The sequence below is a fragment of the Vanacampus margaritifer genome, chromosome 7 (genome assembly GCF_051991255.1).
Source record: "Vanacampus margaritifer isolate UIUO_Vmar chromosome 7, RoL_Vmar_1.0, whole genome shotgun sequence".
NCBI classification, from domain to species: Eukaryota; Metazoa; Chordata; class Actinopteri; order Syngnathiformes; family Syngnathidae; genus Vanacampus; species Vanacampus margaritifer.
The window spans coordinates 11,916,671-11,930,042 of record NC_135438.1 but is presented as its reverse complement, the minus strand read 5'-3'; the positions used below and the strand labels follow the sequence as shown (position 1 = coordinate 11,930,042).

At 40.5% G+C, this 13,372-nt stretch overlaps 1 protein-coding gene across 4 annotated transcripts; it reads right to left on the bottom strand.

The window, feature by feature from the left end:
- Window positions 1-13,258, bottom strand: uba6 (ubiquitin like modifier activating enzyme 6). Of its 4 annotated transcripts, none has more exons than XM_077570672.1 (32): window positions 13,120-13,258; window positions 11,868-11,961; window positions 11,610-11,704; window positions 11,254-11,282; window positions 10,909-11,003; window positions 10,697-10,808; window positions 9,959-10,039; window positions 9,741-9,863; window positions 9,482-9,605; window positions 9,268-9,371; window positions 9,112-9,174; window positions 8,653-8,729; window positions 8,471-8,537; window positions 8,188-8,331; window positions 7,955-8,101; window positions 7,800-7,880; window positions 7,622-7,699; window positions 5,773-5,954; window positions 5,549-5,654; window positions 5,356-5,445; window positions 5,184-5,264; window positions 4,947-5,075; window positions 4,740-4,791; window positions 4,468-4,531; window positions 4,318-4,387; window positions 3,062-3,133; window positions 2,864-2,987; window positions 2,441-2,634; window positions 2,195-2,322; window positions 1,506-1,593; window positions 1,319-1,413; window positions 1-1,023 (listed from the first exon to the last, which is right to left on the bottom strand). In XM_077570672.1, the coding sequence occupies exons 2-32, from the start codon at window positions 11,906-11,908 to the stop codon at window positions 882-884; spliced, it is 3,078 nt and encodes a 1,025-aa protein (XP_077426798.1). In that variant the 5' UTR covers window positions 11,909-11,961; window positions 13,120-13,258; the 3' UTR covers window positions 1-881. The 4 variants fall into 4 exon arrangements, with proteins under 4 accessions (XP_077426798.1, XP_077426797.1, XP_077426800.1 ...); XM_077570671.1 differs by lacking the exon at window positions 13,120-13,258 and adding an exon at window positions 12,295-12,433; XM_077570674.1 differs by lacking the exon at window positions 13,120-13,258 and adding an exon at window positions 12,386-12,421.
- Between the last annotated feature and the right edge of the window lie 114 nt (window positions 13,259-13,372).

Genomic DNA, 13,372 nt, shown 5'->3' with positions numbered 1-13,372 from the left:
TTTAACAGCCTGAAAACTCACATTTTTATTATGTCACAAGAACTAACAGTATCAACATTGCTCTTTGACAGTTTTGACTCGCAATTGGGGACTTTTATTGCAAATAATCTTGTGGAACAGACTTTTTTTCTTTTTTTTTTTGAAAGTGTGGAGGTGGCCATGTTATCTCTCTTCAACAATCCCTTACTTGTCAGAAAGCTTCCAACAGAGACGACGTGTAACACACTTTAAGGACTTCAGCAGGAAGTAAATAAATGCAAAATCAGCACACTCAGAAAAACAGAAATCCAGAAAGAAAAAAAAAAATCTCAAACGTTGCTTGTAATGATCCCAGATGTGAGTGAAAAGTCCATCTACAACTACTACCACTAAGCATAGAAGTGAGTGCAGGAAAGCCGATGATGAAACATTAGTTACAAGTGTGGCTAAAGGTTAAGTTTGTTGAAATAGACAAGTAATGGGCATCGATGTTGGCTTCTTCTTTTATACATTACACCTCTAAACTAAACTTCACCATCCTTAATAGCCAACAACTTAATGAGAAAATAGGGGCTGTGTATGAAGTGTGAATGATTCTGTAAACACACTTTTTTTTTTTTTTTTTTACTGGCTTTAGTACCACAAACAAAAAGGGGTCTTAAGGCATCAACACAAGCGGCGCTGTCCACTTTATCGTCACAGTAAAAAAAAAAAAACACAAGACAGAACATACTGTATGTACACAAATACAGTTAGTTAAGTGCTACCCAGGAACCTTCATGTTCCTCTGGTTGGATCAGAGGCAAGAAAACCAGGAACCAAGGCTGAGGAGGAGTGTGTGCTGCGACCACTTCCTGGTCATTCCGACGGCGTACATGAAGGAGACACGTTGCGGGACGTCGTCAGGGCGTATGTTCATCGCGGCTGAAGAAGTACCGGATTGGCGGACCGGCGAGGTCGTCTTCTTCGGCTCTCTCCGGAGCGAACGATACCGTGAGATCGACGTATTGGCGGCCCGCCGACGGCTTGATCAGCTTCTGCATCCTGCATGCACAAAAAGAAAAAAGATGGCGCAATAATACATTGGAAATATTAGAATACTAAAAAATAGCAACTCATTGAAAGTAAGTGGAGTGATTTTCCTCTGATCAGCAAAGTTGCCATGTCAAATAAATTACTTGCTGGACTGACTGCACGACGCACAGCAATCATGTTAAGTTACTTGCCACTGACAATTTTGTTAAGTTACTTGCCACTGACAATTTTGTTTGTATAAAAGTAAAAAAAATAAATAAATATCAAGATTGAAGAAATAAAATCAAATGTTTTCAGCACTCACGTCACTTTTAGTCTCTTTGAGTGTCCTGGTATCACAGGCACATAGAGCATCTTCACACCGTGGACCACCATCGTGGGTTCGATTCCATACTTCTCCTAGAATAGGAAAAGAAAAGCACATAAAACATTGCATAGAGATCCGAATAAAAGTAAGCGGCACAACAACTAGTTGAGTCTGTGTTTCTCACCCTGACTGCATTCATGAAGTCAGACAAGGTGAAGTCGTCGTGGCCGCTGATAGTCCAGCAGTCCCAGATGGAAAAGTAGATGTTGTCCCTGAAAGACACATCATGAGAATGTAATGACATTCTCTATCTCAAATCACTTGTTTGTTCCACGTTGAAATGAATGGAAATGCAAATGACCGGCATAAAAAAAAAAATGTCACAAACTAATATTGTCCTTGCACTGCAAGGAAGTCAATGTGAATTGATGTTAGTTAGATGTTGTGAAGTTTGCTGGCGCCATCAAGCAGTGGGTAGTCTGAAACACACGCATTTTTGCTTGTATCTTGAGATAAAAAAATTACAAATCAGCCAAATGGCTCTTATGAAAAACTCTTATGTCAAGGCACCACTGCATTTTCATAATAAAATGCATGAGGTGTCGTCGCCGTCCATGCATTTAAACTCATATTTGCAGAGGCCAATTTTGGATACAGCTCGCTTATATTGGATCTCATTAGACTGTTAACCCTGTAGAAGTGGCATATAAAATGTTGCAGGCCAATGCAAATCGTTTCTCTCTCAATTTTGTGAGTTTGTGCTTATTATTTTAAACCAAAAAAAAAAAGACCTGAAAATTTTGAAAAAATCAATAGAAAGTGATTCTAAAAATAATTCTTCATGTATGTCACTAAAAATACAGATGTCGTTACCTGATGATTGCCTTTTTAACAGCTGCTGGCTCAGTGAGGACCACAACAGGGAGGGCCAAGTTGAAAAAGCAGTTTTTCAAAGACTCAAATTCAAAGCCTCCAACTATCTTGATCAACTCCAGGGCCACCTACGATACAACAAGTAATCGAATGGATTACAATCAAGCAAATCAAACGACTCCATTAAGCAATATAACTTCATAGTCTTTCGAGATGGGATGTAACGTATCGCGCCGTCATTCTCACCAGTCCAGCCACAGCTGCTGTTGCCGTGGCGATGGCAGGGATGATCTTGCCGGCAATGCGTTTGGTCTTGAATCTGTCGGCGGGCTCGATGGAGTACATCTTGGCTCTGAGGGCGGACGCCGACGTGATGAAGTCCAAGTGGCCGTTGCTGTCGTCGTCCTTCTCAAACGCCAGCGGCGACATCCGTAACCGATCTACATGTCAACGCGCCATCATACTGTCATTATTGGATCCGTATTCATTTTGTACAAAGGCTGGCTGATATTGCTCTAATATTACCATCAATTATTTCCAATTTGCTTTAGCAAAACAAAAGGCAACATTCAAAATAAGTTCTGAAGTTGGCAGAAAAGCACTAAATGCAATGCTTCAAATCACTTGAAGGCAGTTCAAGCCAAATGAGCTGTTTTCCTTGGGCGTTACCTGCTTTGACACAATCGCCGGCAATGGCATGCTGTAGCTGCCTGATGGCTGCTCGCTCCTCTTCACTGCTTAGCGGCATCTTCAATTGATCAGGCTTCTTTGCCGCCTCGTCTGTCTCGATACACTGTGAACATGAGATGTTATGGTAAAAAAAAATACTAAATACCAAAAATCTATAAATGTGACATTGAAGCATACTTTGACGGAGGGTTGGTATTCAGGGATTTTCACACGGGAGAGCATTTCAGCCACAGCCTCTTCACAAACATCCTGAACGAGGAATGAAAGAACAACAATGAAGCAGCATGTGTATAAGAACCTTCCTATGTCACGATGCAATGTTAAAGGGGAAGTCAACCTCAAATTTTTGGGGGGGGACAATAATCTGTTCTATACAGCCCCGCTAGTCTAAATGTGGCGTTTTGGTTATATTGCGTTAGTGGAATATGAGTTAAGCAGCAAAATCCAGCCGTTTTTATCCATCTCAGGGGGCGGCCATTTTGCCACTTGAAGATGACATCAGTGTTGCTCAGGGCTCAGGTAACAACGTCGTTGGCTGAGTCCTGAGCAACTGTGATGTCATCTTCAGTTGACAGCAAGTGGCAAAATGGAGATGGACAAAAACGGCTGGATTTTGCTTCATAACTCATATTCCACAAATGTAATATCAATCAGAATGTCATGTTTAGACTAGTGAGGTCATATATAACATATGAGTTTGAGTTTAGTTTTTTAGGACAGTGCGCAGTAACATTCACTCATTTGCTCCCCAAAACGTATGAATACGTTCTAATTTAAATATTACCATGCTCCCAAAGACATATTTAAACGTTTTTTAATGGTTTTTTTATGCTAGAGCATACAGAAGGCTTTGATGGAGCCTCAGAACTGAAAAGAAAGCTTGAAGCCATGGTAGTTATTAAAAACAAAACGGCCCGCGGGTGGCAGCAGAGTATAAGAGATCAACCAGGGCCATGTTGCAAATTTTAAATTGATTTGTGAATAATGATGAAACTTAGTTATATTCTAATGCTAATTGGTGCAAAACAGAAACAGATAGAAATATAGAAGAGACTCTACTCTTTCTTTTTGGTAGGTTCCATGTTTTTATAGCAATAGAACAGAATATATTCTGTGGGCCTTGCAAAATCAGTCAAAATCCAATAAAACAGCCGGGAGCGAAGGGGGTTGCTTCAGTGAAAATGGCTGGGAGTGAATGAGTTAAAAAGATGGCTGCACCAAATTCAGCACAATGAAGTGGTTCGAACCATTTGTAGTCCCCATAAAATAAAACAGAGCAAGTCAAAATTACATACAAACAACGTACAAAGTGCAAAATATATACTGTAGTGCTGTATCATATTATTGTCAAGAAATATTTAAGGTTGACTTCCACTTTAATAATTGATATATGTGCAATGGGCGCTCTGCATGTATGTAAGTCGGCGACTGACCTTCTCCGAGTAAGGAATATTATAAATGCCAGCGAAGAGCCGGGCCGTGCTGACAATAAAGGTAAAGTGCCTGAAAGGAAAGAGCGGAGCAGTGAAGTAAGATGAGTTGTGCAGTACGCAAAAGCAGTGGCGTCAGAGCAGTTTACTCACAGGGGGTCTCTTAAGTCAAAATCAATGGGAGCTGGCGGTCTTTTGGGGGACTGCCAAAATAAACCTGACAAACAGAGATAGAGGTGTGTTTTGCTGCCAAGTGCATCATATTTTTTTTTGTACGGGAATTTGGAATCCTGGGTTGGCCGGCAACCAGTTCAGGGTGCCCAAAGGCAGCTGGGATAGGCTCCAGCACCCCCCGCGACCCTTGTGAGGAATAAGCGGTCACGAAAATGGATGGATGGATGGATGGGAATTTGTTGAGAACTTACTTCCGTCTTTTAACCTTGTGTCCAGTGGGAAAGCATGCAGAAGTTGCAGGGCCTGCATGAAGAGAACATTTCATTCAAAATCTTAGCGGAATGGTCAAAAGATTTGCTGGTTTTGTTATGACTGTATTATTGTTAATAATGTTTTATGTGTTCTGTAAGCGCTTTGTGACAGCTTAGGCTGCCTGAAAGTGTTACATAAATAAGTACCTTTCTCTTGAAATATTTTTCAAATTTAAGCCGAGCCAAGGTTATGCACTGTTCCCAACAATGGGGCCGTCTGTTAAGCAGTTTAATGACTTCGAATGAGCCTTCCAAACTTTCGCCCGCCTGCATCCTCTGTACACAAATGTAAAGGAATCATTATTATTTATAAAAAAAATAAATAAATAAAAAATAAAAAACACTTCATTGTGTGGATTAAAAATAAAACACAAATGTTTGCACCTGTAGCACAAATTCAGCTGACGTGTGTGTCTGCCAGAAAGCGTTGTACATGGAGGGCTTCTGGACAAATGCATTCTCAAACTAGATGGGAAAGAAGAAATCAGGGCAACAGGATTAACAAACAGCATTTTTAGGTATAACATGGGAATTCATTCTGATGGGGGGGGTCTACCTTGTCCCTGGCCCACTGGATGGTGTGCTCTATGACCGAAGGGAATGACTTGAGGGTGCAGAAGGGGATTTCCTCTTCTGGGGGGTCCCTCTGGTGAACAAAGGTAACGGAGTCCAACATTCATTCATTCACTGCTCATCATTGATAAAAATACGAATTTGCAGGAAGTGTGTGACTCTGCAAGTCTACTCACGTGGCTATTGTAAGACTCGGTCAAATTTGGCACAATGATCTCTGTGTGTCCTTTAGTTCCCATGGTCCCAGAGTCCAGGAGTGCTCTCTGATTGGATACACAGCGGCTGAAACCAGTCAAATAAAGAATGTAAATCATTCAATTGTATTATTATGATGATGAATTATTTACGACAGAACACGATGTAATCACGACTTGAGGATGCAGGCTTGTTTTGAACCCACCTGTCCACGTATCTCCGGGCCTCTACGTTGTCCAGCGCAGTGACCACCAGGTTCAGGCGTGAGTAGAAGGAGTCACTGTAGATTCTTTCCGTGGCAGGACATACCTTGTTGAGGTGGGCGTCCAAATGCAGCTCCGGGTTGATCTTCAGAGTGGCTTCTGCTGCTGTCGTACTCTTTGGTTTCTGACGTGAAAAAAAAAAAAACAACAATTTTTTTTTTAAGCTTAGTGTCGAGTTGGCATTTATGAAACATCTCCACTTTAACATGGATTGTACAAATAAGATGAACATATTTTTGATGCTGTGGTTCCTTTACTTACAAGTTTACAGTAATTTCTGGACTATAAGGCGCACCTGACTATAAGCCGCGCTAGCTAAATTCGGAAAATACTTGAATTTGTTACACATATAAGCCGCACCCGACTGTAAGCCGCAGGTGTTTCGATGTTACCGCACCGGGTTCCCGCTACTTTCTTTTCCATAAAGAGGACGCAAATTGTCTCGCTCTCATTCTGTCTCTCCTACTGTATTTGGGCTCACTTGGTTTGTTTTGCTCTGCCTGACGCTCTTGCGCTTCCTTTATAGTGCGCCCCCTTGTGATCTGACGCACCTTTGTATTAGCCGCAAGTGAAAAAAGTAGCGGCTTATGGTGCAGAAATTACTGGAATTTGCTCCATGACCAAGCTCATAACTCAATTTACTCACACATCAAATACATTTTGCTAATTAAAATGGAGTGAAATGCCATTAATCCGCTCTTGCCCCCCTTGTTTGAGAAAAATATCACTGTATTGTATAAAAACATAACACATAACTGTAATGAATGTAAAGGTATAAAACAGCTGTAGTTTTATAAAGTGCAATTACTGTCAGCGTGCTCGTGAGTCGCATAAGGCACTGTAAAGTCGGGTAGTCTGCGTTTTGAGTATTGTGGTGTGAAGTGGCAGCCAGCAGCAGCTCCTTGCACGTGTTCTTATTTTCTATTTGTGTGTTTGACTGTCAGTTTGCTGAATTGCTGAAAGTGCATTGGTGACAGGGGCTCTCCTTGCCCACATGCAACGGCTTAATTGCACCATTTTTTTCCCACTTCCACTTGAGTTTTGGCGCATCTGGAGCATTAGGGATGGAATCTTTGACTTTTTCAATTTGATTCGATTCTGATTTTTGAGTCTGCGATTCGATTCAGAATCGACTTTTGATTCAAAATGTGATTGACAATGATTTCTGCTTCAATCTATAGATGTGCAAATAATTGTTATGATCTACTCCAGTCTGTTTTACAAGACAGAATGACAAATGGGAGACATTAAGTGCCTCTCTCGCTCTTTAAAATTTATTTATTTATTTTTATTAAGTTTTGAATTTTCCACAAAACAGCGTGTGGACAACATGAACAGCACTCCCAATAAAAACACACACAAACAAGGGTAAGGCACTATAAAATAAATAAAATCGATTTTGGGACATTTTATATTGATTCTGAATCATAGTAAATGAGAATTGTGATTCTTATAAGAATCGACTTTTTGGCACACCCCTAAGGAGCATGTTTAAAACTAAAAATTTGGCCCTCAACTCAAATCAAGCAAAAATAAAATCTACCTAGCAAATGCTCGTAAATCCAATTTTTTTTTCTTCGTAATTTGGACACTCAGGTACCACTGTACTTAAATAAACAATATTACAAATAAAAATGTGAAATAATGACAAATATGATAGCTATGTTTATATATTTATGAATATAAACAAATCTGAAATAAAACATTTAACAAAATAAATCATAAAAAAATTAAACACAAGTCTTTTTTTTAATGAAAAACACTGAAGAGTGACTGCAATGATCACCTCACCTGTATATGCTGTGGTCTAAAAAGAAACTGTCTATTCAGGTTGGACTTTTCTATGAGGTCCGGATCTGTGATGCACACCTGAAGACAAATGTGAAATCATTTCTCCAGACAGTAAGAAAAATCATTGCACGTCATATAATATGTGGTTAAAAGCAAGCAGGAGAAATAACGTGTCTACCTCTCCCGAGCTCTGAGCCAATCCCACTCCGAGCAGGGCAAAGTTTTTCAGCATTTCACAGCCTATGGCACCACAGCCCACCTGCAAGGGAGGCATCTTAAATTCATCTAAATAAGAGTGATCTAGCATTTTTTTTATTATTTAATAAAACTTACCATGAAGACCCTGAGCTTGTGCAGCTCCCCACACAACGATTTACCAATACAAGCTCGCAGTCCATCATAACGGTCTCCCCGAGGTAGAAACTCTTCAGCAGGCAGAGACTGAAGTGGCTTTACTACCTCAATGGCATCGAGATAAAACTACAACAAAGACAAATAAACTCATCAAGAAGAAATCAAATATCTTATCACGGTGCCAAATCCTCGTGAGGTATGTGTGGCCTTACCCATTGCTGCAAGGGTGCAAACTTCCCTGTGATGGCTTTAAGAACCTCCTGGCTGGCAATGCCTCCTACAGCGGCCGCTAATGGAGGAAGGGTCCCCCTCGCCGTCCTCGCCAGCCATTGCACCAACTCGGCATTCACACGAGCCTAAACAGAGGGCCAAGAAGAGCAACGTCGCCCTTGTGACGCTACTAAAATTCGAAACGTTTTTCTTTATATGAATGGCATGAAACTTGCTAAACATTTGTTTTCAACATTGTTGGGGGGGGAAAAAAAAGGAACTCACAGCGTTCCTGAGTGTGGCATTCACTTCCTCGGTTAACTTCAGTAGAGTCTCAGCATCCTGTAAACAGCTGGTGGCAGAAAGTACAACCGTTCATGAATTAATGTGACAAAGCCTTTAAGCACACACACACACACACACAAATGTGTTCCATACAAAAAGGCAGGCGAAAAGGTTTGGATTACCCAGTGTTGGGAAGTCGATTGTGCTGTTCCTGAAAGGTGTCCAGAGCCAACATGGCAGCGTGGATCTGTAGCGGTGCCTGATGGGAAGGTGGCGGGTAAATAACGATGAGGCAGCAGCAACAACTTTTACTTCAAGTCATAACTACAGTGGGCCCTCACATATTCGCAGTTTAACCTTTACAAATTGCTTCTTTTTTTTTTTTGCTATTCTATTTACTTTGTAACTGATTCTCCAGAAGTCGCTTATCTTGGAAGTCATGTTTTGCCACCATCTTGTGGCATTTATGGACAATTGTAAACCTTTTTGGGGAGAAGTTAATGACCAAAAATGCAGGGAACACTAAAACCAATATTTTGAAGCATAAAAAAAAAGGGTATTGTGTTTCTGTGAAACTAAAAACAGGTTACAAGTTGTTTTCTACACTACTTTAAAACCCCGGCAGCCGCTGTTCAAATCACCTCTGGTTTACTGAAGTCTGGAGTCAAGACCTGAGGATCCCACAGCTGTCTCTCGAGTGTTTCCTAGAAGATTTTTGATAAGTTCAGAACCAAAAACAAAAACACATTTTTCCTCAAGTAATAACCATTATTTGTTATTAGATGCTTTTGACTTACAAATGTGTATATCTTTGGGGTTTTCACAAGGACAAAGAAACCGCCATGTGCATATGCTTGTAGTTGGGATGTGTCGCCTATTGTAAAACTGTGAGGGGAAAGAACTAACAATAGACACAAATAAAAGAACATCAATTTCTCACTTATCTTCACTATCATGACACCTTAGCAAAAAAAAAAAAAAAAAAAAAAAACTCTTGCCAGAAATAACTACCTGAAACCTGTCTTGAGGTACCATTGAGTTCCACCATGCCATTGACTTCTCTGAAGACGACACTCTGGCCAGTCTGGAGGCCATGAGGCTGGTTGTCCAGGCAGGTCACCACGCCAGGATTCTCCTGAGAAGAAAAATATTCAAATAAAAAACAAAATCTTTCTCCAATGGTTTGTAACCACAATAGGCGTGCACCGATGCTCAAAATCCAGCTTCAAAGTCACTCGAAATATTTGGTCGAAAAGTGTTAACTGCTCACGTGAGTGATGCTTTGGATGAAAATCTCCTTGGGTTCTTCCCCTGTGGGATCGGACACTTCGAACTGCTCTCCGAAATCGCAGAACACCCGCACGCAGATTCCGTACGTGTCACAGCCAATGAACTGCCGAGACAGTATAATTCACATTAACATTTCACAGACTGCTATATTAGAAGGACAGACATCCGTTGTTGTTCGTTTGCGTTTAGAAGGCCTACTCTGATGGGAGGGCACTGTGAGTGGCAAAACTCGTTCACTCGCTTCTGAAGGCTCAGTCTGGCTTCAGTTAGAATCACGCACTAGAAAACAAAGAGGTGTCAGACATTAAACATACCAATTGCAACAGATGCAGTCTTTTATTGATATACTTGGTGAACATCCTACTCTTATACAGTGGACTTTCCACTTCACCTGCACATTTCAACTAACATTAGGGGTGGGAATCTTTGAATGTCTCACAATTCGATTCAGCTCTGATTTTTGGGTCTGCGATTTGATTCAGAATCGATTTTCGATTAAGAACGATTTCTGCTTCAAAATGATTTGATTGACAATGATTTATGCTTCAATCTATAGACGTGCAAGGAATTGTAATGATCTACTCCAGTCTGACTCACTAATGCTAATTAGCGCGCTACTCGCGGCACTTTTATCACTCAAAAGAACTGCGCCACGCTGAAAAAAACCTTTTATTTGAATAACTTGATCGTGACTTTTTCCTTCTACTCTCTAATGTGGCTACAACTTAACAGTGTATTAGACCGCGTGGAACCACACTGCCCCTCAGTGGCCTAACCGGATACAACATGAACAGCGCTCCAAATAAAGGCACACACAGACAAAGGCAAGACAGTATAAAATAATTTAAATAAAATAGATTTTGGTACATTTAAAATCGATTCTGAATCATACTAAATGAGAATCGATTTTTTTTGGTACACCCCTAACTAACGTACCTGATACTTTAGGAGAAAGCTGAGATCAGTGTTGTCATCCAGAGCAGAAATGGATGTGTCAACATGGACATAAGGGTTCAACTCTGCAACTCGAGGGCAAACCGCCTCTGACCTGAAAGGACATAAAAGGATTTTCAAGATCGGCACTGATGTATTGTACCCCACTGTGATGTATGAGAAGAGTTAGATGGCTCATCGCTGATGCTTATTACCTTTTCCGCTGGCTCAACACATCCTCTTTGTGAATAAAGAAGTTGGAGCCCAGATCCCAGGTCTCACACTGCTTTGTGTCATGGAGGGTGACTGCCTGTGCGTACAGAACATCCAGTACATATCACGTATAGGCAAACATTCACACTCACATTCATACATATATATAATTAATTGTCTTTAATTAACCTAACTAGCATGTTTAGAATGTGGGAGAAAATGCAAACTCCACATGGGTAGGCTTGAATGAAGATTTATTTTGGACCCATGCAGAACCTACTGACTCTGAGGCATGAGGCTGCCCTATTCACAAGATTGCCCATATTAAATGTTAAGCGAGGACCTACCTTCAAACCAGCCAGGACAATGTTCTTTGCTGTGAAAACAAACATGCCTATCGTCAGATCTCCGTTTGCTTGTCATGTAGTAGACGCAATGGACACACATTGGGTGCACTACCACAATATAATGATAAAAATCAACTAGCTCCTTTAAAAAAACCAAAATATTCCGCACAACTATCAGAAGGATGCAGTGTTGTTAGTAAAAAACATCCACAGTGATGATAAATAATAATGAGCCGTATTGCTGTAAGGCAGAATCTTTGACACAGCGCTTGCATTGGTGCTAACCAATACAATCTCACAATTGTGCAGGTGTACCTAATGTTGCGAGTGTATATTGCAATAATGCAAAACTATACCTATCTCTATTCCCAGCGCTCCCAATCCACTGAGAAACACTGCGGACTGAGCCATCTGGTGCATGGCACTGTCTCCCAACACATAGCGCTGACGACTGGACAGAGGAGGGGGGAAAGGATTAGTACAGTAATATGCTTTTTATATGACCGTAGGTACCCAAGACATTGTTTTTAGCAATTGTGTACCAAATGTCCCACTCCTTAACCTTAGCTTTGAGGTAATGAGGATCCCCATCAACAGACATTGACACCACTTGCCTGTAAAGAGAGTCATCGATTTCCATCGAGTCTTCAGCCATGCTAGGAGGGGAAGAGGGTGGGAAATCAACTTCTTGAGCGATAACAATGCGACCTATAAAACCACAGAGGAGTGAGCAGATGAGCTGTCACAAATACAACGCACCGTGGTTATAGCTGAATGGCTAACTGACTGCATGTCAGATAACTGTAGTTGTCGTTAAAAGTGGCATTTACCATATAATTACTCACAGAGCAGACTATCAAAACAACCCCTGTTTACACAAAAACACACAATAAGCGTTGAACAATACAATATAAAAACTCTATGTAAGTAAGTGCAGCTAGCTATCATCGTGCCAGTGTCTGGTACCGGTGAAGAGCACCGACATGGGGCATGCGTAAATTAGTTGAAAGTGGTAAAACATAATTCATATAGTCTCACTACCGAAAGAGGCAATTGATCGAGGGTTGATACTTCCGAAAGAATAAGATAATATTCGTTGTTAAAACTGTTAAAATGAGGAAATCTTTCATACGTAGAGACTTGTCAGTGTGTGCGAGGAGCGGTGGCGAGTAAATGGTTGTGATTGGTTGGAAATTTGGAACGTTTCCGGGTTACCAAGATCACGTGATCAGTTTGTCGCATAACATACTTTTTTTTAAACGCCTTTAGAAACGTCCAAACATCAATAACTTTGAACTTCAAAACATGTTTGTCTTCCTTCCCAAATTATAAACAACGATTCGACATTTAAAATACATTAAATTCTCAGACCTCAATAACTGCTTTATTGAATTTATTTTTCTCAGTTGTATGTATTTTTTTTAATTTCACGTCAATAAGCTTTTGTTATCTTATTGATTAGGAAATGCATTGTCAGTACTATCACATAGCCTTTTTTTATGGATTTTTTTGTTGTTAAGTGACAAAACAATAATGCAAAAGTACATAACATTTTTTTCATTTGCTTACAACAAACAATAGCGCAATAAAAAATGTACTGCTGTAAAAATGCACAAGAGTGTACTACAGCAACTATATGCATTTTGTTAGTTAAATCATATTTTTGTGTTGTATTATATGTTATCTATTTATGTAAAGAGAGCAACGTTTTGGCACAGGTAATAAAGCAGATTCATGTTTTGGTTTATGTGTGTTCTGTTGGCTCAAGTAAGACTGCAAACCGAGTTATGGGCAGACTTTTGGAATTTGGGATCTTTCCTGTTTGAAGAAGCAAAGTTCAACAATCAAGTGAAACATTTACATCACCCTCTGAGTCTGACCCTCATTCGGACTGCTGATGTACAGGAGAAGCAAGCCAAACGTTGTTCTTAACAGAACCTAGTAGCGCAATGTATGTGTGTCAAATACAATTAGTCTATAATATTGCTTAATACTGAAAACATGACACAATCTCCGTCACCTTCAGACTTTAGAGACGTCCTCCTCCCTCTAATCATATTGGCCAGTGACCTGCAGGCCCCTCCCACTCAACCAGAGGCCAATGTCTGCACTTAGCTGG

What these genes read in the sequence shown, in the direction of transcription:
- uba6 (XM_077570672.1), bottom strand. Translation starts at nt 11,908, where the DNA reads ATGGCTGAAGACTCGATGGAAATCGATGACTCTCTTTACAG. An exon ending in CCCCAAAGATATACACATTT is followed by an intron (nt 9,175 to 9,267) that starts GTAAGTCAAAAG and finishes AAAATCTTCTAG; the next exon opens with GAAACACTCGAGAGACAGCT. An exon ending in AATCGACTTCCCAACACTGG is followed by an intron (nt 8,538 to 8,652) that starts GTAATCCAAACC and finishes TTCTGCCACCAG; the next exon opens with CTGTTTACAGGATGCTGAGA.